This window comes from Theobroma cacao, chromosome 10, assembly GCF_053813885.1.
Source record: "Theobroma cacao isolate CCN51 chromosome 10, ASM5381388v1, whole genome shotgun sequence".
In the NCBI taxonomy this organism is placed as follows: domain Eukaryota; kingdom Viridiplantae; phylum Streptophyta; class Magnoliopsida; order Malvales; family Malvaceae; genus Theobroma; species Theobroma cacao.
The window spans coordinates 25345993-25372876 of NC_142648.1; the positions used below are offsets into that span (position 1 = coordinate 25345993).

At 34.2% G+C, this 26884-nt stretch overlaps 3 protein-coding genes across 3 annotated transcripts; 2 read left to right on the forward strand and 1 right to left on the reverse strand.

Moving 5' to 3' along the window:
• The first annotated feature begins 1087 nt into the window (after window positions 1–1087).
• On the forward strand, window positions 1088–5417 carry LOC18587204 (NADPH:quinone oxidoreductase). The gene is made up of 4 exons (XM_007010902.3): window positions 1088–1428; window positions 1517–1708; window positions 3101–3394; window positions 4752–5417. Exons 1-4 carry the CDS (start codon window positions 1332–1334, stop codon window positions 5162–5164), a joined length of 996 nt encoding a protein of 331 aa, XP_007010964.3. The 5' UTR covers window positions 1088–1331; the 3' UTR covers window positions 5165–5417.
• Window positions 5418–14791: 9374 nt separating this feature from the next.
• LOC18587206 (phosphatidylinositol 4-phosphate 5-kinase 6-like) lies at window positions 14792–19629 on the forward strand. The gene is made up of 8 exons (XM_007010905.3): window positions 14792–16254; window positions 16435–16602; window positions 16861–17026; window positions 17368–17484; window positions 17592–17785; window positions 18250–18371; window positions 18467–18521; window positions 18881–19629. The coding sequence occupies exons 1-8, from the start codon at window positions 15137–15139 to the stop codon at window positions 19167–19169; spliced, it is 2229 nt and encodes a 742-aa protein (XP_007010967.3). The 5' UTR covers window positions 14792–15136; the 3' UTR covers window positions 19170–19629.
• Window positions 19630–22096: 2467 nt separating this feature from the next.
• LOC18587207 (protein SHI RELATED SEQUENCE 6) lies at window positions 22097–25947 on the reverse strand. Its single transcript, XM_007010906.3, has 3 exons — window positions 25280–25947; window positions 24500–24805; window positions 22097–22512 (listed from the first exon to the last, which is right to left on the reverse strand). Exons 1-2 carry the CDS (start codon window positions 25809–25811, stop codon window positions 24516–24518), a joined length of 822 nt encoding a protein of 273 aa, XP_007010968.1. The 5' UTR covers window positions 25812–25947; the 3' UTR covers window positions 22097–22512; window positions 24500–24515.
• Window positions 25948–26884: the final 937 nt, after the last annotated feature.

Consider the following 26884-nt stretch of genomic DNA (forward strand, 5'->3'; position numbering starts at 1 on the left):
TTGTTCTATAGTCAAATTATTTATTTTTAATTTTTTTATCTCTATATACGGAAACATATAATTTAAATTGGTAAACAAATATATATCAAATAACAAATAGACTAGACTATTTTTGTTATTTATTTTTGCTTATTTTTTCTTGATATAATACTTTAAAAAATTCATATAAAATTTTTATTTTTTATTATATTCAATCAACAATTTATAATTTTATATTTGATCAAATAAACTCTCATGACAAACTGTAACTAGTTAAAATGTCATTCGTTATTTTATACTCATGTGATGTTAATATGAAAAGTGAAAAATATAATATAACTATATTATCATGTCATATTATTATCTATTATAGTATATTTACATGCCTCATCAATGTTACATGACATAAAAATCATCATTCATAACTTTTTTATCTTAAAAATTCCTTTAAAAAAAATCTTCTATGGATAATGCATTTATAAAGAAAAGGTTTCCCCCTCATTATTCTTTCTCGTATAAAGGTACATTTGTGAGGTGGTGGATTAATCGTTGAAAGTTCGTCATCTTTATAAATAAAAAATAAATTAATTATTTTTGAGAAAAATACATTAAATATATATAAAAAAATTATTATGTACTATATAATATTTCTAGAGCTTTCAAACTCAGCATACTTTCCATAACCTATGTGACAAATTGACTGTAATATTGTAATGCAGATTTGTTTTTACATTATTTGACCATTTTAGTTGTCTTTTTATCACAAATAAATTTTTATTGTTTGACCTATTTCTTACCTTCTATTATTGAAGTTTATTTTTTTTCTTTTTAATTTAAGAAAAAAAGACTCCAATTCAGTTTTTAAGTAAAAGATAAATGTATCAATTATTAAATCATGTATTTTAAAATTAGAAGTATTCATGAATCAAACCAAATTTAGTTGGCATCTCTAAAAGCTAAGCTTTAACAATTTATTCTCTTTAATTCATATTGAATTTTTTTTAGTTGTTTCAAAATTATTTATTTATGATTTTCCAACAAAATTCATGTCAAACTACCTGACAAAAACCTAAATGCTGATGCCCTCAAAAGCACTATCCATGCTGCCATGGATAGGCAAGCAAAGGCTTAAAAAAGCTATTTCCTCACATCGAAAATGCTGCTTTGATTAATTATTTCAGTGGTCCAGAGCGTTCCAATCTGAGGGTCAAAAATCTCACCACCCACCAACCTCGATTCATTCGACCCCATTTGATCATTTCCTCTCTCGCCGCTCTGACCCTTCTATATTAAGACGCGCGAGTAAATAACTCATAGGTTTGTGGAGGGCGTTGTAAGAAGATTAGAGAGCAATGGAAGCACTGCAAGCAGCAAAACCAGTGATCAAAGTGGCTGCCCTTTGTGGGTCTTTGCGTAAAGGCTCTTACAACAGAGGCTTACTTCGTACTGGTAATGTTTCCGCTAAGTCTGGGTTGTTTTTGGATTGGTGATGGTTTCCATTCGATTTGTTTATGTTTTTCTTGTTTGTAATTTTCAGCTTTGGAGATAAGTAAGGAGTCCATCAATGGGATGCAGATAGAGTACATAGACATATCACCACTTCCCATGCTCAACACGGATCTCGAGGATAATGAGAAGTATCCGCCTGCTGTTGAGGCTTTCAGGCAGAAGATTTTGGAGGCTGATAGCATCCTTTTTGCTTCCCCTGAGTACAACTACTCTGTTACTGGTATGCCATCCCTAAGCTTTCTCCTTGTAATGTTAATTTTAACGAGCTGGAGCGACTTCTACAGACAATAAACCAAAACAGAATTTCATCAGAATTGAAGTCTATCAAAAAATCTTGATTTTGACTTGGTGGAAGAACTGTGAGGTGGTGAGGGTGTAGTAAGATGTAAAGTCATTGTTGGGTTCTTTTCTGATTTGCAAATATGGTACTTGTAAGAATCTTTAGAGTTGTGGTACACTAGTGTGATTGTTGAATATAAGTGCGTAGGTAAGAGAAATGCAACATTTCTGTGACTCTAACAAGTCACAAAGTTTATTACACCTTAACTGAAGATGTAAAGAGTGAAAAGTTTTAGTTCTTGTGTTTGCAAGAGATCTATGTTGGTTTTGCACAGTAATCAGTAGATTCAGAACATATTGAATGCCATTATTGAATATGCTCTAAATTAACAAAGAAACAAGATATGTTAGTTGAAAATTGTGTGATCAAGGAAAGCCATTTCAGATGCATGTTGTGTGCTATATACGTGTGATTCATGGCTAAATCACTACTTATTTTTTGTACGAGTGGGATTCAAATCTAAAGTACTACTTCTTGTAGTAGTTACTACCATGTTCTGAGTTACTAAAAGATACCTGCTGGTTCCACCTTATATCGAACGTACTGTCAAACTTTGTAATACATGTGATATAACCCATAGCTGCCTCATGTTAGGGGTGTGCATTATTCAGAGAATACCAGATTAATGGACTAAACCAATTAATTTCAGTTTTTGAAATTTCAGATGTCTTCCCCCTCTATTGTGTGGATAATTCTATGTGCGGTCATAGCTTGTGAATTCAATCAGTGCAAACATGTTCTTTACCTTAAAACTAGGTCTTGCTAAAGCACTTATTAAGATGCGATTCATGATTGACCTATAAATGTCATTCTGTGACGTTACATAGATGAGGTGTAATGTGATACATCTTCAAAAGAGTGCCTCAAAGTATTAAAGGGATAATAAATACTCAAACGTAGTATACTCTTCCTAAAGTTGCATTCTGTTCTTTGGAATTTTTCTTTTGAAGAATTTTGATTAAACATAAGCCTTTTGAGGATATTTTGTAGTCATTTAGTTCAAAACCAGTTTATAATGTTTGTTGCAATTTGACAGAAGGCTACTTCCTTGCTTGGTTAGAGTACTTAGGAACTCTTTCTCATGTATAATGGCAGACTTTCACCACTATAGATGGTGAAGTAGAATCTCTAACTTAAAAGTTCCATGGCATTAACTGTGGTACAGGCTTATTAAACTGATTTGACTTTTCTTTATAGATTGAGGTCAGCATTGAAGGTTTTGCATAGCTAAACAATCCTGTTCACTTTATATTATTATCTGCACCAAACCAGGACCACTGAAGAATGCGATTGACTGGGCTTCTAGACCACCAAATGTTTGGGCTGATAAAGCTGCTGCCATTGTAAGCGCTGGAGGAAGTTTCGGTGGTGGGCGGGCACAGTATCATCTTCGCCAAATTGGGGTTTATCTTGATCTTCATTTTATCAATAAGCCGGAGTTTTACTTGAATGCATTTCAGCCTCCTGCAAAGTTTGATAGTGATGGCAACCTTATTGACCCATCATCCAAGCAGAAAATAAAGGAAGTTCTTCTTGCCTTGCAAGCATTTACGCTGCGGCTCCAAGGTAAGTGCTGAGTAAGTGGGTCAGTCAGGCTTTTGTCAATTGTTCGATTGTTACTGTGATGGATAAGCATTTGCTGTTTGACAATGTAATTTCTGTTTTTGTTTAGATTTTCTTTGCAGTATGCTAGGTGCAATTCAAACCTTGTAATTCCCATTCACTTTATGTACTAATAATGCGTGCACTACTTACACAAAAAGTACTGCAGTAATAGTAATAATACGCACCTGATAGTCCACTGCCTTGCAAACAGCTACTTCATTACACATAGGCATTGCCTGGGCGAAGATGTTGAACTGGCTATTCCTTATGCACCCAATATGCCTGAATTAAATTATAACACTATGAGCATACATATCATATGAACTCAGACAGTCTGCAGAATAAAGTCAGTTATTTCTAAGTTGTTGTGAGCAAGAAAATCATGCCTGTGTACTGGGTCTGTAGCGACAGTTTGCCGCTTTCTTGCTTTCAGGCTTATCTCTTGGCTTGAATGATATTGGAGATAAAATTTCTCACTTGAATGTGCAATGAATTTCATGATGCTAAATTTTTAAAATCTTTCTGGACATAAAATTTGCCCATTGAGATGATTATCAGTCATAACCATGGTGGGATCATTCTGGAGCACTTCAGCAAAAATACTAGGGGTTATTCTGTAAAGCATCCTTCAGGGTATTAAGCATGTATGTACTAGTTCTCTAACCTTACTTGAATCTAAACAGGGAAGAGAGTTGGAAATAATTTGATTTTAAGTAACCTTTTCAAACTTCAGGATAATTTTAGCTAGGAACAACTTGGTCATTATTTCATCTGAAGAGTCATCAATGTGTCGGGAGGGTGAGTGTGCTTCCAATTAGCAACTACCTCAAGTCCTCAAATGTTGGATCCTGTCTGTTGGTGTAATGCACTGGACATTTTAAAGAATGCATATTTCTAATATCTGCAAACGATTGAGCTGATTAGGATCAAATTAAAACCAGCTTGTATCTGCAACCCGTACTGAAACTGCCAACTTAGAAGTTGCAGTCCTGCCCTTCTTGAAGTCACATTCACAGTTACAAAAGATGCTGTTCTTTTGTAAAATAGTACTTATAATTCCAGAATTTCATTGAACTCTGTCTCTCTCCTTTAACGGGAGGGAAGACATTACCAAAGGATGTTCCTCAATCCAGTACCAGAATCTGGTTAGAACTTAAATTTACTGACAACAGTTCCCAGAAGAGCAATCTGACCTAGACAAAAGCACCCAAGAGGTGAAGATTCTGTTTATGCATTTATTCCTGTTTTCAGTGTCTAAGGCAGCATCACTCCAGGGTTCTTGCTCTGCCTAATTGTCCTCTTTAATCTATTGATGTAGGTTGCAATTTTAACCTCTCGGCGATATCAGAGTTGCCAAGGCAGAGTGGCAGAGTATCTGAGGAAGGACCTGTTCTAATACCATTCACCAAAGGAAATATTGGGCAAAGATTCCATGCTAACACAGAATACAAGCTTGGAAGAACCTCAGAACCTTATGATCAGTATGATTTGGAAACCTGCAACGGTGAAAGAAGAGTTATTAGTCAGTTTCAAGACAAGAACTTCAAGCTCAAGGATAAACTGTACAATCATAATGCAAGGGAAAGGATGTACAAAATGGCACTGGCTGCATCTTGGGTGTTGTTCCTCATTGTGTTCATGCTCAGTTACTGGGTTAAGAATGTTGAGGATGCTTGCTGCAAGAGAAATGTGTTTAGCAGGAGCCTTGATTTCTGGGTGGCCTATAGTTAAGTGCTATGTGTGTATGCCATGTAAAACTATGCATGAAAGCATAGACAGAATAAAATAAAGCTGTGTGATTGCTTGATTATTTAAGCAATCTCTTGAAGTGTAATCAAGCAATCTCTTGAAGTGTTTGTGTGGTTAAGTTGTCATGGTGCTGTATGTAGTGTTCCGCAGTCGCCTTGTCCTTATCTAAAAGTGTAGAACTCCAATATGCCTTTTAGAACTTAATGACAGTTTCATCAGAAGATGTTGATTATTAGTGTTGAATTTTCCTTAAGGTTCTAACAGTTTGGGAATGTAACTTCCTAGTTAGCTTACCCTTTCTCTTTTACAACTTTCCATTATGAGGAACTCTTGAGGAGAAATATCCAGTAACTTGCACCAGTAAGGAAAATTCTGAAATGGAAACCTTTGAGACACATGACATTTGAGAAGTCCAGGAAACAGTCAAAGTACTTAGTTTTACTTTAGTGGTGATTAACTGATTACTAGTTCCGTTTCCAAATACATTATCTTAACAAGGGCCCTGAAAAACACAACTTTCCATTGATTAATTGAAAACTTTAAAATCTTCTGATGAGGTCTTAATTACTTGGATGTACATTTTCTTGAACTTTTGTTAATCATTGCTTCATTAATTCACCCTAGTGGCAAATTTGGGGCTTCTAATTTGATTAATTGGATGTATTCTGGAAGCAATTTAGCTAAAACTACAACAGATTTATCATCACTTTCCAATGCTAGTCAGGGATCTTGGAGTTGCAGGATCTTATCCAACTGTTGTTAATGAGTTTCCCCTGAAGGATAAAGAAGCTGATTGCTTCCTGTTTGCTTTACCTGAATATAATTACTCTGTTACTCGTATATCATCCTCTCTCATTTCCCTGCATATCTTGTTGATCAATACTTTTTTTTTTTATTTTGGACACTGGGTTTTGTTCCTAATATGTTTGTATTGATTTGTATATAGTTTATAATGATTGCTTAAAGACATATTAAGCAATTATATGCGGAAAGATTTTGCATAAAATGCATATCATGTCATCATAATCATCTTAAAGGCCTACCACTTTGTTAAAGGTAGAAAATTTCCACTCGTATCCTTTAGAATGCACTTGGAACAGTGATTAGTGGTTAACGTCTGCCATTAACTTGAGTGGGGATTGAAAAAAAACACTTGATTGGAAAAATGTGAAATTGACAGAAACATTATTTTAAGAAAGGCTTTTTTGTTTTTTCTGATGCACTGATGGCTAGTGTCCCCTCCCCCTCCTACAATGGCACTGGTTCATTTATCCCTATTTATTGGAGCGGATATAATTCTTTTAATAAATTGGTTATGAACTACTGATTGCTAAATCTATATATCCAGTTTGTTTAAGTACACTGCCTTATCATCTCTTCAAGTTTAATAAGGCTCAACAGTCTCAGTTTAAAAAGTTTTTTGTATAACTTGTGTTTTACATCACATCTTCTAGACCTGGATGTCAAGGTTTTGCATGGAATAACCTGGTTTAGAGATATTTCTGCATTCTATTTCGCTCCTTTTTTCCATTGCACCAGCATATCTGAAGAAAGCACTGGACCTTCATTTTCTGTGCTTGGGCTCATAAAGCTGCTGCCATTGTAAGTGCCAGTGGAAGTTTTGATGGAATACAGGCACGGTATCATCTTAGCCAAATCAGGGTGTATCTTGATTTTCATTTCATTAATAAATTTATAGTTTTACTTGAAAGCACTTAAGCCTCCTGCAAAGTTTGATAGCAATGGCAACTCGATTGATGCATTAGGCCAAAGAGAAGTTAAAAGGAAGTTCTTCTAGCCTTGCATTCGTTCACTTGGAGACTCCAAACTTTTTTTTTTGAAAGGCAGTATTTATTAATCACAAGAGATCTCACAAGAGGAGATTACAAAAGGCACTTCAAGAATGCCATGCAAAAGAGTAGCAGATTACAAAAAAAGAGATCTGCTACTTCCAACATTGAGGTACAAAGCATGACAAACAGAGGATGAAGTGAGAAATCATATTTAAAAGAAAAAACATAGGGGTAGTTGAAGGTTAACCAAAATAATAAAACCTTTGCAATGGAGGAATAGTTCATGTACTCTCCCCTGTTGGTTTTGAAAGTAGGCTTTGAAGTTTGAGTCTCTTAATACCCCTGCTTTGGCCAATCTGTCTGCAACCTTGTTGGCTTCTTGAAAGTGATTCTTGTGCTTTTACGCAAGAAAGTTTCAATGGCATTCGAAATATTTTTCATCTGCCAAGGGACTTTGCAGTGGTGTTGCGCCCAATTGATAGCATTGGCAGAGTCGTTTTCCACAACTAGAGAATGAGTGGCAGCTCAAAGAGATGAAAAGAAGAAGTTGATTCCTTCCCGTATGGCATAAAATTCAGCAAAATTTGAGTCCTCAATACCAATGTTTTCAGAGAATGTTCCCCAAATGAAGCCATGGTGGTCCCTAATCACTCTTCCAATACCAACAAGTCCGGGTTTGCCTTTTGCTGCGCCATCTGTGTTGAGTTTAAGAGTTCCAGGTGGTGGAGTTGACCAATTGGTAGCCATTCTTTGGTTCTTCCTTTTAGTGTTGATGTTGGAGCAAAGAGGCTCCATGAGACATAAGTCAGCAGGAACATGGCCAAGTTCCCATTTCCCTCGACACCAAAGCATGTGGCATAAAAGGGCGATGTCTCTCATTTTGTTTGGACTGAAGCTTTTCCCTCTGAAAATAACCTCATTTCTACAAAGCTAAAGTGTCCAAAATGTTGCAAAGAAGAACATTCTCCATGTATCTCTCTTGCCCATAGGCATGGGAAGTTCAAACCATGCCTTAAAAAAAGACAAAACATCACCAGGTTGAACCCAAGTGATACCCCATAAGCAACAACAAGAAGACCATGTTTTCCAAGCACTTGATTCCAACTTGTTGAGGCATAATTTCAATGGTAATCATACCTTACTTCCAATTATGAAACAAAAAAAAATTAATTTTTTATATTATAAATAAAGTTAAACATAAAGTTGGTTCGATTTACTCAGTGTATCATAAACAAAAACTGAATTAATCAAATTTGTTAGAAAAAATAATCAAACCAATCGTATTTTTAAAAACAATCGAAATAACTGAAAACTAAACATGTCCTGTCAATTTGATTATATATTAAAATAATCAAATTTTTGTCACTTTTTTTCTTTTACATATTACAATATTGAAATTTATAACTTTATTCATAAATATCAAATGTATAAATGATCTAAATATAAATAAAAAATAAGATTTCAGCTGAAATTCAGATCCAAATATGCTTTTAATTCTTCTTATAGCCTATGATATTCAACTTCAATGTCCATTTCTAACACCACTTGGATGGTACAATAGTATATTGTCTTCAATGCATCAGTGCAAGTCAGGTTATGAGGCACAAATGCACTTTGTCTGTTATCAGCAGCCAACACATGAACCTTTCATGCCTCCCTCCATTTTTCTTTTCCATGAGAGAGTTTCTAAGGAAGGGTTGGACATATCCATTTTGCTATTAGGTACTTGGGCTTACCCAGAAAGGAGAACCATATGGGCTAAAGCTACTCTGTAAATGGCCCCCCAATTGATGCATCAGTCTAAAAAGGGTTAGACAGTCGAAGTCAGAAAAAACACAAAAATTGAAAGGTGACACAAGTGAAAAAGTAAGGAGGAAAAATTGGCTGAAAACCAGAGAATCGATACAGTGTCTCAGTGTAAGGCTTCTAAGCAAAAGGAATGGAATGGTCAACAAGTTGAGGCAAGGTAAAAAAGGTGAAAACAGTAAAAAAGCTGATGCCTGGTGAACTTAGATATGCTCAAATCTTAAAATCATGGAAAAAGCCTACAGAGTAGAGAGCTAGTCTACAACATAGGTGTTAGATAGGGTGTTTTGCACCCTGGAATTGCTGCATGCTTCAGCCGCCTGATGTCTGAGAAAATGGGGCTGCCAAACGATCGTGGTTGGGCAGCCCAGTTTACTTGTAAAGAGTAACTGGTGACATAAATAATGAAACAATAAGGTTATTGGAAACTGGGCAGAGCTACCCTTTTCTATCACAAGCTTTGTCAGTTTGCTTTTTCTTATTGATACTTTGCTTTCATTGCTCAAACCCTGTAGAACAGTAGGAAGTTCAGAATCACCTGACCGTTCAACAATCAAACCATATTTCTTCAAAAATTGTTTGGGATTGTTCTTGATCTCCTGGTTTAGATCTTGCTTTTGGCATTTTAACATCCCCTTTTTGAGTTTTCAATCAAATTATCTTACACATAAAAGAATCTTAAGTTTATATTATGGCATGCCTAAGGGCCATGTTTTTGTGTCTAAGGGCCATGTTTTTGTATCTAAGGGCTGTCCATGCCCTCTGATTTAATGAAACTTACCGCATTTCAAAAAAAAAAAAAAATTATGGCATGCCTAATGATGTCAATGAGTATCTTAAAATCGAGTACTCATGCAATACCCAACCCAATTAAATAAAATTAAAATATTTAAAATTAAGTTAAGATAAAATTTGGGTAGTGAAATGACCATCTGTTGTGGGTTCAAATAGTGATTTTTGAATATCCATTAATCGAACTCTATTATAAATAATAATTTTTATATTATATTTTAATTATATATATTTTGTTTTTAAATTTTTTATAATCAATATAATACTTACTAAAATTCATTAATTGTTTTTAATATAATTTTAAATTTTAAATTATTTTTTATGAATCAATTTTATTTATTAATTGAATTTTTTTTAATAATATACATAAAAAATTACTTTAAATTTATTTTAATTGAATATTTAACATGTACGGGTATTTGATGGGTAATACCTAGAATATTAGAAAAAAATTTTGTATAATAATTCAAAATTTTAATATAATATTTATAGCATTCATGTACCTTATAAAATAATAAGATTACCTGAAGAGTGAAGAACATCCTACTGTAGACATTCTTACCTATGAATCTATGATTATAGTTCAATTTATGTCAGTGCCCTCAGCAGAAGTAACAAAATATGCATCAACTACCAATAGTCACAATTAGTTAAAAGAATTAAATGACACAGAATGTCTAATTAAATGTAACATTGCTTCTTCATAATTATGGTATGAGCTCTAAAAAAATTTATTACTAATAGTTATTTTTTTATTATGATTTTGTGCTAAAAGGGACCAATAATTGACAAGTAATTTGATGATTTTCGATGGAAAAGAAAATATTTACTTTTAATTTATAGTGAACTATTAACCTTAATGTGTATTTTTTAAGTTTTAAGGCAATTAGTAGCCAAAATTCTTTAACTATTTTTTATATTTATGTTTTTTCAGAGGAGTGAATCTCTTCAATTTTTGTAGTCCCTACTTAATGCTTGTTCCCATTTGAATTTTATAGAGATTAAATTAAAATTTTTTATGATATTAATCTTAAAAACTTTTAAAAATGAAAATAAAAAATTATAAAAATAAATTTATAATAAAGAAAAAGGTATTTAATTTTTTTTAAAAAAATAGGAATCAACAAGGCTATCCCAACAGAACTTTGTAAGATTTTTTAAGTTAAGGTCATGAAATTTCTTACTAAACACAATAAAAATAAATAAATTTAGAAAATCAAAATCGATAACTTGATAGAGTTCAATGAAGAAGTCAATAATATTTGGGTTTTTTATTTTAATTTTCATATAATTGTTTTTAATAAAAACTTTACGGTAAATTCTTAAGTTTAAGAGTTAGGAATCAAGGCTATTCGGGTAAAGATTGTATAAAGTTGTTTAAGTCAAATTCGTGAGATTTGTCTATTAAAAACGATCAAATTAAAATTAATTTCAAAAATCAAAATCAATAAATTAATAAAATTTAATAAGAAAATCAATAATATGTAAAATATTTACTCAAAATATTATCTATACACAAAAATTGATCCATATTTATTGAACGGTAAATACCTTATTAAAAAATTTAGTGTAAATACCTAATTTTAAAAAATATATATATAATTTTTTAAAATTTTATACAATTTACCCATGTAAGGAAACTTTTCAGTCTATCGATTTGGATATTTTATTTAATTAATTTTAATAAAAATTTTCACCAACTTAACCTAAACAACTTTACTTTAACTTGCCTATATAGAGCTATTCTCCCTTGATTGCTAAATTTGTTGTCACCTAACCCCTTGTCACTTGTAAGTTACTCAAATCTAAATATAGATCATGCCATCAAGAAGTGGCATAGCATTTATTGAGAAGCATCACACTACATGATTGCCATATCAGCTACAATCATGCTTTGTATGCATGCACATCCATTCCAACTTAATTAAGGGAAAAAAAAAACACACACACACACACATCATGCTTTTATAAGCATCAAATCTTTATCATGAATTGATGCCTTTGACAAAATGTCAACAAGTGATGCCATTTAAATCCATAACATGTCCTTCTTACCACTCAATGTACAAAAATATGGTTATGTGCTTACATCAATTTGATACTCTAGGAATAATGCCTCTTAATTTTTTTTTACCTTTTTAACATATACCTAGTTTATGCAGGCATATCTTATGTGTAGACTGATTTGGAATATGGATACCTTAAATATAATTTCGAATAATCTAGATTTGGTCAAAAGATTGAATCAAAGTGATGATAAAAGAAATTTCACATTTGTTAATTTAAGAGTGTCTTCACTTATAATCAATTAGTTTTAGGTTAAATGTCCATTTTAAAATTCAATATGATATTCGAGTAAGTGATGTCGCCAATGATTAGCTCTTTTGTGGGTTTTTTTTTTTGTTAATTTATTTTACGCAATAAGTCTGTAATCTTTACATATGAGGAGAGTATTGAAGAAGTGATAAAAAAAAAATCTTACATTTGTTAAATTAGGAGTACCATATAAATATAACAAGAGTCTGTTTACTTATTGTCAATTGATTTTAAATTAAATACCTGTCTTAAAAATTCAATAAATTATTATAATTTTTAAATAAAAATCAAAATTGATCTAAAAGTTTGAATTCTTTTATACACCCCAAGAAATCAAGTATAATTTTGAGGGAAGAATTGAAATCTAAGAGAGAGATATATGGTTCTATGGATAATAGTTCAAATTTAACATCCAAAATTGAGCTTCCAAAGATGAAAATTTACAAGATGGATAATTTCAGAGACATGACAGCATAGAAAAAAAAAAATAAAGCTCCCAAATTAGCCACATCAAGCCATAAATTATAATTTAAAAACCGACATATAGTTTTGAGAATTAGAGATTGACACCCATGTCAAAATCAAGAAGAAATTATGAAAAAGATTGGTGTTGAACTATCTCAATTTCCAAGTTTGGAGAACCCAAAGCCATAAATTCATGTTCCCTGTTGTCTCTACTCAAGGTTGAGGCTATATAAGCCAAGAAGAGACAGAATTCTATTCCATTTGAACGTCAGCCACCCAAAAGGGAGACCAAGACTTAACATGGTGCAACATCATACAAATTCTCAATGCACAAATTTGACGCAGGGGTGGGCATTGTGTGATCCTTATCATTTGCATTTGCCCATGCCTATGTTGACAACACACAACCTATGAAACCCTTTTGTCTCCCCTTACCATTTTGGTTTAGGAGGCATCCCAACGACAATGGTCATGCCCTTGTTCTATCCTTGCTCTTAAGAATTTTACTTCTTCCAGTAAATTTCTTTTTCGGGTTTTTTTAATTTTATTATTAAAGATGGCAATAGATATCTTGAAATCGAGTGCTTTACACTATACGATTCAATTAAATAAGATTAGGGTTCATTATGGGTATTTAATAAATAATGTTTAAGATATTCGGGTATGAGTTTAAGTAAAAATTAAAAAATTAAATCGAACATTTACAAGATTCGAATACCTTATCAAATAATAAAATTTAAATTCAAATATTTAAAAAATAATAAATAACTTACTCATTGACATACTTATTGTATGTCTTAAAGCAAGTGTATTCAATTAAAGTAAGAGACTTTGAAGTTCTAAAGAGTCATAAAATGCAAAGCTTGAGACATCCAAATCTAAAGGAAAAAGTAACAAAAAAAAAAAAAAAGAGTTTCAAATGCTAACTTTGGAAGATGCCAACAAAGTGAATAAATGTATCTTACATCTAAAATGGATAGCACTAAGATAGTTTGCTTTAACAATGGTGTAAGAAAGGGACAAGTGTCAGCTTTCGGATCCAGCCATGAAATGGGTCCCGCAGGTTTTAGGGTTTTGTAATGTTTTGACCTTGTCTGAAGCTGGAACAGGACACACAGCAAGGCTTGCACGATTATTGAACAAAAACCGCTAGACGCGTTGCAACGTTGGCCAGCCAAATCCAAGTTTATGAAACCCCATTAACCCTTTTCTTTTTCTTTTTGTGTCCCAAGTTTTATCATATTCTCACTTCGTCCCCTCATGTATTCACATTTTCTGTTTTGGGCATTGTTATTTTATTTATCGGATTTATGATACAAGAAAACAAGAATTTGAATTCAATTCTTTGAATATGAAAATATATACCCTATGTAGCATCGAGTTGAATGTTTGGGTGTTTTTTTGTCGTATTTCATCTTGTACCCTTTATGATAAATTTTTCAATCTTTCATTTTAATTTAACGAGTCTTATTTATGTAATGCTCTATTTACATTACATTATACAGTTTGAATATATGTAACAAAAAATTTAAAAGATTACTTATATTTTGATTAAAAATGACAATCAAATTTATATATAATTACTTTTAGAATGATCAATAAAGTGCAAAAATGGGATGATTAATGGGAATTGAACAATGATTTGGAGTTATGTGAATCACTATATGTCATTGTTTTATAATTACAGTAGTCACATTAGATTAAATTGGAAAATAAGGAATGCAAGAATGTTTACTCTCTTAGGACAGGGAGTTGCATTTATACAAAATTTAATATTTCATTTCAATTTAAATTAAATAATCAATCAACAATTTAAATATCGACGATTTCAGAAATAAGATACAAATGTTAATAAAGAATTTTGGTAGGATTTTTCTTTAAATTTGAGGAATCGAAGAAAAGAGAAGAAAATACATCATTTTTCTAATGTAACTTCTTAATAATTAAACAGGAAAAAGAAATATTGAAGGTCATAACTCAAAAGTAGTGACAAAATTGAATTCCAATAGAAATCATAGAGAAATTATGGAATTATATGAAAACAAAAGGACGAAAATGCAAAAATCAACATAGAAAAGAAGATTAATTAATATTCAATTTAGACAACAGAAGCAGAAACAAATTGAGAAGAGAGTAATGTACTAAAATTAGTGGTGAATGGTAAATGGACATTTCAGACACTAAAAATGGCAATCACATCATCATCACCACCACCGCCCTTTCTAGTCTCCCTCCAACTGTTTGGTCTGCTAGTTATTTTAGGAGCCAAATCCGGGGATCAAAAGGAAAATTGTTCTTTGTTCAATCCCAACCAAACCAACCAAAAACAAAAAAATGAAAAAAAAAAACCCAGAACTCATTATACCAACCTTCATCCTTTTTGGCTTTCTTCATGAATCCAACAGCTCCCATTTCTTTGTAAATTTTGGTTTTTGCAATATCTGAAAAAAAACCCATTTCTTTAAACAAGCTTAGAAGCTCAAAAAGTTCAGAACTTTCACAAGAAAAGAAAAAAAAAGGATTGGATTTTGTTTATTTTGATGATTCCATTTCCCTCCATTTTTTCTCTGTCAAGGGTCAGTTTCAGAAATGCTTTTGTTTTTGTTGGTCTTCCTGAAAACCCCACATTGACGCAAGAGAAGAGACAAAGAGGGATGGATAGAGACATTTTTTGATCTTTGGGTTGTTATTTGGTTAAAGAAAGGAAAGGAAAGGAAAGGAAAGGAAAAGGAATGCAGAGTTTGAACAAAGATACAGTTTTTATTTGTTTAGTATACATAGAATGAGCAAAAAGCTTGGCTTTAGAAAGGCCCTGGAAACAAAAGTAAAGAAATCACAAGCAGCGGCAAAGAAGAAAGCAATCAGCATATTTACAGCAATGTCTGTAGCTCATGTTGATGATGAAGAGCCTGGCCCTGGTGAAGTTCGCCATGTTGAAAAAGTCCTTTCAACAGGGGACTTTTATACAGGCCAATGGTGTGATAGTTTGCCTCACGGCAATGGAAAGTTTTTATGGACTGATGGTTGTATGTATGTTGGCGAGTGGCTTAAAGGAAAGACAATGGGGAAAGGCAGGTTTAGTTGGCCCTCAGGTGCTACTTATGAAGGTGAATTCAAGAGTGGTTTTATGGATGGTAAAGGGACTTACACAGGTTCTTCAGGAGATACTTATAAAGGTTCTTGGGTTATGAACTTTAAACATGGGCAAGGGACTCAAAGCTATGCCAATGGGGATTACCATGAAGGCGAATGGCGCCGCGGATTCCAGGACGGACATGGGAGGTACCAATGGAAGAATGGGAATCATTATATTGGTCAATGGAGGAATGGGATGATGAATGGCAATGGAACAATGATTTGGAGTAACGGGAATAGGTATGATGGTTTCTGGGAGGATGGTTTCCCTAAAGGGAATGGGAAGTTTAGATGGGCAGATGGGAGTTTTTATGTCGGTGTTTGGAGTAAGGATGGTAAGGAACAGAGTGGAACTTATTATCCTTCTGGTTCTCATAGTGGGAATCTAGATTGGGATCCTCAACAGTTGTTTTTGGAGGATTTGAAAGATTGCAAGATATGTCCGGGTGAGAAGGTGTCAATATTTCCGTCACAAAAGATGCCACATTGGCCTGGAATGGGCAAAGGGAATGGGGGGAGGCCTAGGAGATCATCTGATGCTAGGTTAGGTAATTATAGTTGGAGTTCTGATGCAAATGATGTTTCTGCTGCTAGTGAAGGGGATTTGAGGGATGAGAATGAAGGAGTTGGGAATCTTCATCATGAAGATTCAGATACAAGAGGGAGTTTGCCACAGTTCAAGATGCCAATGAAGAAGCAGGGGCTGACGATATCGAAAGGGCACAAGAATTATGAGCTCATGCTCAATTTGCAACTGGGTATCAGGTAATGTTAGTGTATTTTTTTTTCTAGTTATTAGTTTGAATGTTGTTTGCTAGGTATTGAACGTATAGTTTATTCCCAGTTAAATAAAACTGAATCTTACCTTGAACACTAATGTTAGTTTTTAGGTCAAATGATCAGTGTTCTAACCATGCATATAATGATTCTCTGATTACATTGCAGACACTCTGTTGGAAGGCCTGGTCCGGCTATAACCCTGGATCTGAAGCCTTCAGCTTTTGATCCTAAGGAAAAAGTATGGACCAAATTTCCACCTGAAGGATCCAAGCACACTCCACCTCATCAGTCTTGTGACTTCAAGTGGAAGGATTACTGTCCAGTTGTATTTAGGTTAGAGACTGGATCGTCTACTTGTTCACAACAGAATCCTTCTTTGCAGAACTATGTGTGTTAACTGTGCTGCTATAATATAACAATATGATGCACTTACGAAAATAATTGTATGCCAATGGAAACTTACTAAACACACCGTTTTCACTTTAGCCAATTCATTACATTATAATGTTACTATAACATTATGATATGGATCTTATACTATCATTTTATGGTTACAAGTTGTTCCTGACATATCATTGTTTACATTTTCAGGACCCTTAGGAAATTGTTCAATGTGGATGCAGCTGATTACATGATTTCAATATGCGGGAATGATGCCCTTCGGGAACTATCATCCCCTGGAAAAAGTGGAAGTTTTTTTTACTTGACCAATGACGACAGATACATGATAAAGACAATGAAGAAGGCAGAAGTAAAAGTAAGTGTTATTGTTGTCTCCATTGGATTTTCCAGTTAAATTTAGGAACTAACTAGCTTTAGATTCATTTGCAATTTCTCATTGGTTTTTATTACAAGCACATCTGTCATGATTCATAAAGCTATCCACTGTACATCCTGAAAATTTTTCTAGATGACCATTATTGGTTGCTCACAATTCACTAGCTCATGAATTTTCAAGTTCTCAGACAATTTTTGTATTACTTATGAAGTGCACAAATCACTCTTGATGACTAAATAATCATGGCAGAAAAAGTTTTCTTCTTCTGGAAATGCATTGCTTTACCTGGCTTTAAATATTCACTATCCAAACTGTTGCAGGTCCTCATAAGGATGCTTCCAGCCTACTATAATCATGTTCGGTCCTTTGAAAACACTCTAGTCACCAAATTTTATGGTCTTCATTGTGTAAAATTAACTGGGGCAGCGCAGAAAAAGGTAATATCGATGTTACACAATTTCAACTTCAAACAAAAATATTCTTCAAAGTCATAAAATTTTAGAAATCAATCTCATACTTTGTTCATTTGGGATCAATGAGTCAGGTGCGATTTGTTATAATGGGGAATCTGTTCTGTACTGACTATAGCATTCATAGGCGCTTTGACTTGAAAGGTTCTTCCCATGGCCGCACAACTGCTAAACCTGAATCAGAAATTGATTCGACAACTACCCTCAAAGACCTTGATCTCAATTATATATTTCGATTGCAGAAACTATGGTACCAAGAGTTTTGCAGGTGATTATCTTTTTTAATAACCTCTTTCTCTTTAAGATATCATCATTCTCTACAATAGTCTATTTGTTAAGATGGGAATGCAAGACATTACCAGGTTCCTCCTGTTTGATTTGTTACTTGCGTCTGAATTGCTACTAGGGGTGATTTTATTGAAAATTCTATTTAATTAAAGCTGCAATTAGCAAGATCAAACCTTTGTAGGAGAGTGCAGAGAGTTGAATTCTATTGTGCCTTCAAATGTTTGAGTAGATCTCTTGATTCCTTCTTTTTTGCTTCCTAGAAAATAAAATTATCATCTCTTTTTGCACAAGGCATTGTATTGTAGCTTTTAAGTTTAGGTGAGATATATGCCTTCTTTTTCTTTTTTTGCACAATTGAATGATAAACATGGAACTTTTGGAAGAAAGCTTGGAGTATGGTCCTATGTGATTTTTCTTTTCTAATCTAAGTTGCCGTTCATGCAGGCAAGTGGACAGAGATTGTGACTTTCTTGAACAGGAAAGAATTATGGACTACAGTCTGCTGATTGGTTTTCACTTTCGAGAAGTTTCCACACCTTGTACTTCTGGAGTTTGCACACCTACTGGTTATTTCTAGTCATCTCTGGAATTAAAATTTTCCATGACTTTGACATCAGTGGTTGCTCAACTGATTAAGATATGTTTTGCAATTACCTTGCAGGAAATGGAGATTGTGAAAAAGCTGACAAGGATAAGCTTCTTTTGAGCCCCTCTCGGTAAAATGAACTTTTTCATTTTTAGATTCTCATTTATATTTTTCAGAGTACTTCAGACATTGGCATTGTAGCTAAGTAGGCATTACTGTTGTCTCCCGCTTTTATCATATCACTGGAATAATTATTCTTAAGCTGTTAGAACTAAACTGTTGACTATGGGAATCTCACTTGTGTGTGTACTAATGTGTGTGTCTGTGTATTCTTCCTTTTCTGTTGGTCAACAAAAAAAAAAGAGGAAAGAAAAAAAAATAGCTATCAATCACCATGACCATGAGAAGTAACAGATCGAAATAAGTTACATGATGTCTATAGGAAGTGATAATTAGTTTTACTGATGATCTTTCAATTTGACAATGCAGGTTGTCTTCCATTAGATTAGGTATAAGCATGCCTGCTCGGGCTGAAAAGACACTGAGAAAAAGTGATTGTGAAGCTCAGCTGGTTGGAGAATCAACCGGGGTGATATATGATGTCATCCTCTTCTTTGGTATAATAGACATTCTACAGGACTATGATATTAGCAAGAAGCTTGAGCATGCTTATAAATCAATGCAGTACGATCCAACTTCAATTTCTGCTGTTGATCCAAAGCAATATTCAAAACGCTTTCGGGATTTTATTTTCAGAATTTTTGTAGAGGACACTTGAAAGTTATACTTTGACCAGATCTTCAACTTGGAACCAGTGTCCATTCATGTACATTCGATCATTTTTTGGAGATGTGAGTGCTTAAAAGCAAAAAAGTTAACATTTTGGTCGTTGACATGGCCATGGAGGATGATCTATGGCAGCGCCGGACACGCCTTTGTAATCCAGGATTAGTTTCTCACCAGCTCTTCATCTCTCACTTTACAGTTGCAGATATATGATATGTTATAGTCAATGGTGTAGGTTAACATTGTAATCAGAGTTACTAACGCTTGCTTCAAATGTAAATGAATTGACCAGATGGTGAAACCTGCATCGAAATTGATTCTTTTGTACCTATAATTTTTTCCCCAGAAGGTTAGGACTTTCTGGGGTTCAGCTTGAAATAATGTACAGAAAGGGATTGGAATGAAACTAACTCTTAGTTGTTTATATTAAATGAAATTCATTTTTTATTAAAGATGAATAATTTTGCTTCCATTCTTTGTTTCTGGTGTTTGTATGACATCTGAAGTTGATGTATCACATCTACGCTGAAATCTACAAGCCATACTTCTTTGTAAGAAAGTTCATTTTTTTTTTCTCTATTCAGTTTTTATTTTAAGGTCAAAGTCTGAGAAAGGAAGGTCAGTTGTGAACTGGGTCGCAGATAAATCAGTTTTCCTCTTCAACAATAATAGTCTGATATATTTGTACATTGCAAGAAGAGCCTGAAGTCCAGAGCTTCACAGAGTCAGCACTGCAACTTCAAGCCTTCCAGGTAGCCAAGCAACAGACAATTAAAAGATGGGGATGATCTAGGGGCTGGGGCATACCAAGAATATATCATACCCCATTTTGATCTTTGGGGTATGATGCTCCCTGCCCACTGTCAGGCTAAAGAATTTCCCCTGGAGCTGATTTATTCCAAGTTAGAAATTCATTTAATGGCAGCTACCTGAATTTTGGACTTTCCTATTTAAATGCTGAAAAATCATTGTTCTAAATCACCTGATTGGAGTTCCCTTAAATTCTAACGTGAGATTGGTTTATCAGCTGACAGGTATTATATTTGTAAACTTGCTGACCATATACCTGAATCTCTTTTATCCCAGTAACCCCTGCTTGCTTTTATTATCATTGTTCTTTTAGTAATAATCATGTGAAATTCATCTGCTTGCCATAAATGGATGACTGATGGGGTTAAACTTTTGAAGTACTTAAAACTTATATACTGACTTTGGGCAGTGTGTATAACTATCTTGGAATTATTCTCCCAAGGGTGATTCTTACCTACAGGTTTGCTTGAGAAATTTAATGCATCAACATACCACTCTGTTTATTCTAAAACTAACCATCAGTCTCCTTCCAGTGCCAATCAACTCAAACCTACCTTTGTATTTGCAGCTGGGAAGAAGAACAAAGAAGCACATCATGTTGGGGCTTTTCCAGTACACACCTGGCCTACTTCAGTTATGTTAGTACATCAAAGTCTAATACATTTACAGCATGCCAATAAGTTGTCTGTTCTTGAGGCAGCAACCAAGTCGAAGGCCATTGTCCTTGAGAAGGGACCATTCAAACAATCAGTGCAGTTTGACAGATTTAATTAGCTTGATGGGTGCCAAAAGTCCCCAGGTCAAGGAGGTTGGGCTGTCAAGCCAGTCTTGGTCGTAGCCAGACATTTATGACATTGCCCCAGCCCCCATGTACTTGAGTCATTATGGTGGAAAATTGTAGGCATGACCATCTGATCAATAGTAGGATTTGATTGATGCTAATGGGCTCCAACTTTATGAATCAGAACAAGTCATTCGTGTAATTTGTCCATAAGATCCAATTATTCATTGGTGTAACCGTAGAAGTAACTCAGCCTCACCAAAGATTACAGAAACAAGAAAACCTGTACAACAGCATTGAATCAAAGACAGCAGACAGCAAATAAAACACATGTGAAAACTTGTCATTCTATGACTATAGATGGGGCCTAAATTAATAAATTTCGGATTTGATTCCTGATGTAAGAAATTATAACTTGTAGGATGATGCAGGTATCAGATTTTACCGATAAAAATTCCTTGTCATTAAAAAACAAAAATAGAACTATATAAAGAGGTCTAGAACTATAATAATAATAATAATTATAATAATAGTATGCAGAATTTGATACCCTTATTGACATGAGATTCCTAAACAAGTTAGACTTAGGTGGTAGGATCAAATCAGGGGAAAAAAAAAACTTTACCAAGAATTTTGAGTTGGCCTTTTCTGTTCTTGAGAATGACGGAATCACACATTGAGTAATGCAGTCAATCCAAATCCAAAATATGTTTCACACATTGAGTAATGCAGTCAATCCAAATCCAAAATATGTTTCACACATTGAGATTCCTAAACAAGTTATGGATTGGTTACGCTTGTTAGTCTGAAAGGTAAGAACTGCAACAAAAAATGTGAATATTGGTCTGATGCTCTTGGAATCCCATTTGAGGTGTGCAGTGAAAGGTTGTTGTAGTATAGATGGAGTCCTTTGAATGAAAATACCTATGGGGATTTTGAGAACAAAATTATAAGCCCCAGTGCCAATGGAAATTTCTGTTATAAGAGAGAAGGTAAAAGAAACTGATATAGCAAATGCAATGCTGTAATTTCAATTGCAAGAGACTGTCACCACTGCCCAATAGCCTGCAGCATAGCATTTTTGGGCTGGCTGTAGACTGATAACTGAGAAGTTCTGCAAATAATAAAAGTTCCCATAATTCATATTGCTCCTCACCATTGCTTAGATGTATTAGTTTCAATGGCCAAGGTTTTCATCTGGTTTTTTTAAGTGTTTAGTAGCACTAGTTCTTCAATTATTCCATACTTGTAGCATTTCTAGCAGATCAAAGTCTTCCTTCTAGCACAAGAAATCTGCCAACAACATTGGTACAGGCTAGAAACAAGCATAGAACATACACCTATTTAAAATGTTCTCATTAAGTACAACATTGAATTTAACCTTCCAATGCCTTAAGATCCTTACACTAATATTTCATTCAAATTAACATTACAAAATCAAAGAAAATGAACTTTCAGTATAATGTTCTATGTAGATTGACAGCTTTAGTCTTTATACCAACACTCTTGGTTGCTGAAGGCTTGAAGGCAACTGAACCCAGCTTCAAGAACAGCAAAAAGCACTTAGCAGTGCTTGTAACTATCAAAAGTTGATGGAGTACCTGCCATGACTGCAAGGTTCCATAGAACAGAAAATGACATCCCACTTCTTCAAGTGGTTAAAAAAAGGAAAGCATATACTTTGTACATAGTCGAGTATCTGTACATTCCACCAAAATTGGCACCGTTGAATCCCGTTCATCACCTAGCATACACGCACAATCTTGTGAAAAGTAAAGAAAGAAATCTCATAAAAATAGCAAGTGGAAAGGCACACAAAGAGAAATGGAAATTGAAATTTCAATATGACAGTGCATATAAGCACTACAGAAAAAAGTTCATTGTACTGATATGTGTACCAGGTATCCAAAACGTAAACCAGAAAGAAAACTATATAAGATGATAAAGCTCAAACTGTTCTATTACAAGATCATCACTAAGAAGAAAATAATTTGATTTTACTGTCTCAAAGCTTAATATGCTTGGACTGAGATATATTTGATTATAGCTTAGCAGCAGAATCAGGAAAATAACTCAAAATTGAAAGAAATCTTGCCATGTTCTTCAAAAAAGGAGGCTATGTACTTGACAACTATGACAAATAGATTTATGGCAGCCAATCTCAACTTTCTTCATGATTGAACTTAAGAACTTTAACTAGCCATTAGGGAGAGAGAGGGGGAGTTGAAGCCAGAACCTGGAAAGGGATATTGAGGCCTGTTACCTAGCATTGTTGCCAGATTCAATCAACAAAGATTATTAAATATCACTAAACATTTGTTTGCTAAGAAAGGCGAACTAAAAGAAGAGGTAAAGGGTTTGACACTGGTCCTCTGTTCCAAAGTAAAGTCACAAAAAGAAATTGAGTGAAAAATTTACAAGTTTAGTACTCCATACAATCAGAATCCAGCAACCTAGAGATGCAAAGTTCAGAAACATGCAGAAAAAAAGAGATGTGCAAACACACAGAAGAAAAGCACAAAGGATAGGCACATTTAAGAAACAGGAGTGCTTTGGATTTTTGGTGGAGATAATAAACAACTAGGCCAAAAGCCTCCGTTGTAGCAATGACATCCTTCCTTGTGTTTGCTCAATATATTAAGCACTATTTGATTGTTGCTTTTGCTAGTTGATTTTTGTTATTTCCATTTTTGGGACTATTAGACAAAAGAAGAAAAAATTAACCAGTTTTCATAGGAGTCAAAGGGGGCAATGAGAGACGACTGTCACAAGCATCCTGAATTGTCCTCATTTCAACTCATATGCCAAGTTTGTTCCAACATTTTATACTTCATATGGAAAAAATAATATTAAAAGATTCAAGATGAAATCAGTAAAATCAGTTATTTATGGAGGTGTGAAGAAGAGCTATACTGCATTTCTCAGCCAACATCAACTTTGCAATCATCATTGTAAGCAAACTTGAAACAGGGCAAAGACACCAAAAGACTGATTGCACCAGGTAGGGCCTTGTAATGAAAATGCACTGTATGCAACATCCTAATAATTAATTTATCAATGCATAGCAGAAGTGTAACACTTCGTAGTTTCTGCACACATGTTAATCATTCCAAACATATTAGATGTGTATGTGTTGGTACATGACAAAAAGGTCACACAAACTTTATTGAGGAAATTCCAAACGTGAACTGGATGAAATTTCTTGTACTGATGTTGGGATCCTATGCTGCCATTGGGCCCCAAGAGAATTTCTGAGGATGACTGACAGCAGAAACAAGAACATAATGATTGTACATTTATGTGATTAATGTGCTACTGTATGGTGGAAATGTATCAAACACTAAAGTGGATGCAGATCATGGCACATGCGATGCTTTCGCTTCTTTAACAAAGATGGATAGCGACACTGGAACAAGAAACCCTGCTTGTTCATGACGCTTCACTCTGATACTCTCTTTGATTTCGAAGAAGACATAGGCAAGAGAAAAGAAAAAGAACTTGTAATCTTATGAGATACTGGATATGAAGTAGCCATGACAAAATATAAGGTTTTCCCTTTCTTCCCTCTTATTTGATCATTAAGTTAACCAAAATGTTCAGAAAGTTGTGTTACCTTTTGACAATCACTAGCTAGGATTACTTGATAAGAAAATTTCTATCAGATTTTGCTCTTTAACCAGTGATTAGTCCCGAAAGCAAAATCATCAGATGTCGAATGCTAAAGCTTGTACCTTAAACTGATAGTCCTCAGTCACCAGAGGCTGCAAAGGTGTTTGGTGGATCAACATTGGGAGAAGAAGAATCCCTATCCCTTCCACTGCTGCTGCTTTCGAAAAGCACTTTCGAAATGCAAGGAAATGCATTCTTCACATCAACTCCTTGATCATAGAGGAAACCCTTAAAGACATGGCCGCTGATATTCACAGTAGCCTGATAAGCAATCTCTGCTTCACCATCACTAATGGCTGTCACTTGAATGCACCTGAACACTGCCGGTGCTCGAACCTGACCTGGTAATGATTCTTTGAATCTTGAATCTGGGAATTAGCAAAATAAACCCAGTCCTTAATTTCTTTCTAACATCACACAACATTATAAAGAGAGCATCAAACTTCTATGATAAATATACAATAATTCAACAAATTCAATGCATTTAGATCATTCAATTCCATTACGTCTCTATAATTAGTACACAAAAGACTTGTATGACAATCAGACAACTATCCTTTGAAGTGGAAACAGAGTATCAGACTCGTATGAATACTCAACAATTCAACAAATCCTTTTCATTTTAATCATTCTTAAATCCCATTGTGTCTCTACCTATATTAAACCAAAGATACCCACCATTGTTCATCCTCAATTCAATGATTTCGCCACTATGGAATCAATAAAATTGATTATTGGATCAAGAAAAATGAAAAGGAAAGATTATGAAGCAAAGATGAACATAAAGAGAGATATTACAAAGAAACTAAATCTAATCATTAGTAGAGAAAGGGAAAGCAGACCCTGTTGAGAAGTGCCGGCTTCAAAATTCAAAGACTTGGAAGCAGCATTAGAACTAGAAGTACCATTTGATGTAGAATTCAAAACTCTTGGCCTTTTACCACCGCAAGAAGAGGACCCTGAAGACCCTCCACCACCACCACCACCATCATCATCACCAAGCACCACCACCTTCCGGTCCTTTCTCCTAGCAGCAGGCACCCACGTGCTCCTCACGTGAGTAGCACAATCATATCCTCTACTCTTACAACAAGTCCTACACCTACTATATCCACACTCCTTCTTTGCTCTATTCCCACAGTCTCTGCACACCTTGAAACAACCATCACCATCTTCAACACTATGCAAGACTCCATCTTTCTTTTGGCAAACTGGTGATTCTTGGGTGGTGCTCTTCCTTAAAGTCCAAAAATTTGTGTCACTCAAGTTGCAGTCTTGGTTAAAGGCTTGTGGTGGTGGTGGTGGGGTTGGTTGTTGTTGATTTTGCTGTGATGGTGGTGGAGCTATAAGGAAGATGTTATGCAGGCCTAACATGTTCCTGGGGTGGTGATGATGATGATGATGATGATGATCATGGGGTGGTGGTGGTAGCAGTGGCCTAGCTGGCTGTGGTAGTGGTGGTGGCCATGTTTTACGGGTGGTGTAGTTGGTTGGGGTGGCCACAATTGGAAAGCTTTTGGAGTGAAATTGTAAGGAAAGATACTATATAAGGAAAGAGTAAAAGTTAAAAAGTTTGTGATAAAAATGAATGAATGAGTTGAAGAAAACAAAACCAAATTTTGTTCATGTGTGAAAAGTTGAAGCTGTTGGTATCTGACAGTCGGGTCAACAGTTGGAGATCTTTGGGAGAAAGAGAAAGCCTTTTAGTTGCTGAATGAATCTGCCACCTGCAAACTGTACTACTAAAACCCAACCTCCCGCTTCCTAATGTATATGTGTTCTTCTAGAAATTTCTCTGTTTTCTTTTTCTAATCTTTGGTTAATCTATATGTAGATTGGTAGTTATAGTCTTAGTTTGATCATGATATTGATTAAAATAGTATACTAATGTTGGCTGAATAGTTTAATGATTAAAATAATTGAAGATAATCAAGGTGATTATAGGAATATGATGGCATTTACCCCTTAGTGAGATTTTTTGGATTCAAGGATCAAAATCCATCTCCCAACCTTAACTATTAAAAGAACAAATGCACAAGTTTATATTTTCATGAAAAATATTTCTCGATCGGGAAATAACTTTGTAATTATAAAATTCTATTTAAGGATGTCAATGGGTATCTTACAATCAAGTACCATACACTATTAAACCCAATTAAGTAAAATTAAAATACCTTTTAATCGAATTTTGATAAAATTTGAATAGTAAAAATACTACTCATCATGAATTTGAATACTTTAAAAATAACAAATATTTTACCCCATTGATATCCCTAATTCTATTATTATTACAAGATGCTAATTTTTTATATGAGCTATTCATCTTAAGTGGTATACATTGTTTACAATTAAATCTAAACCTAACATGAAATAATAATGAATAGTTGCCATTATGGAATTCTATTGGCATAGCTTTGAGTGGAGTTCTTTATATATGACAATGATTC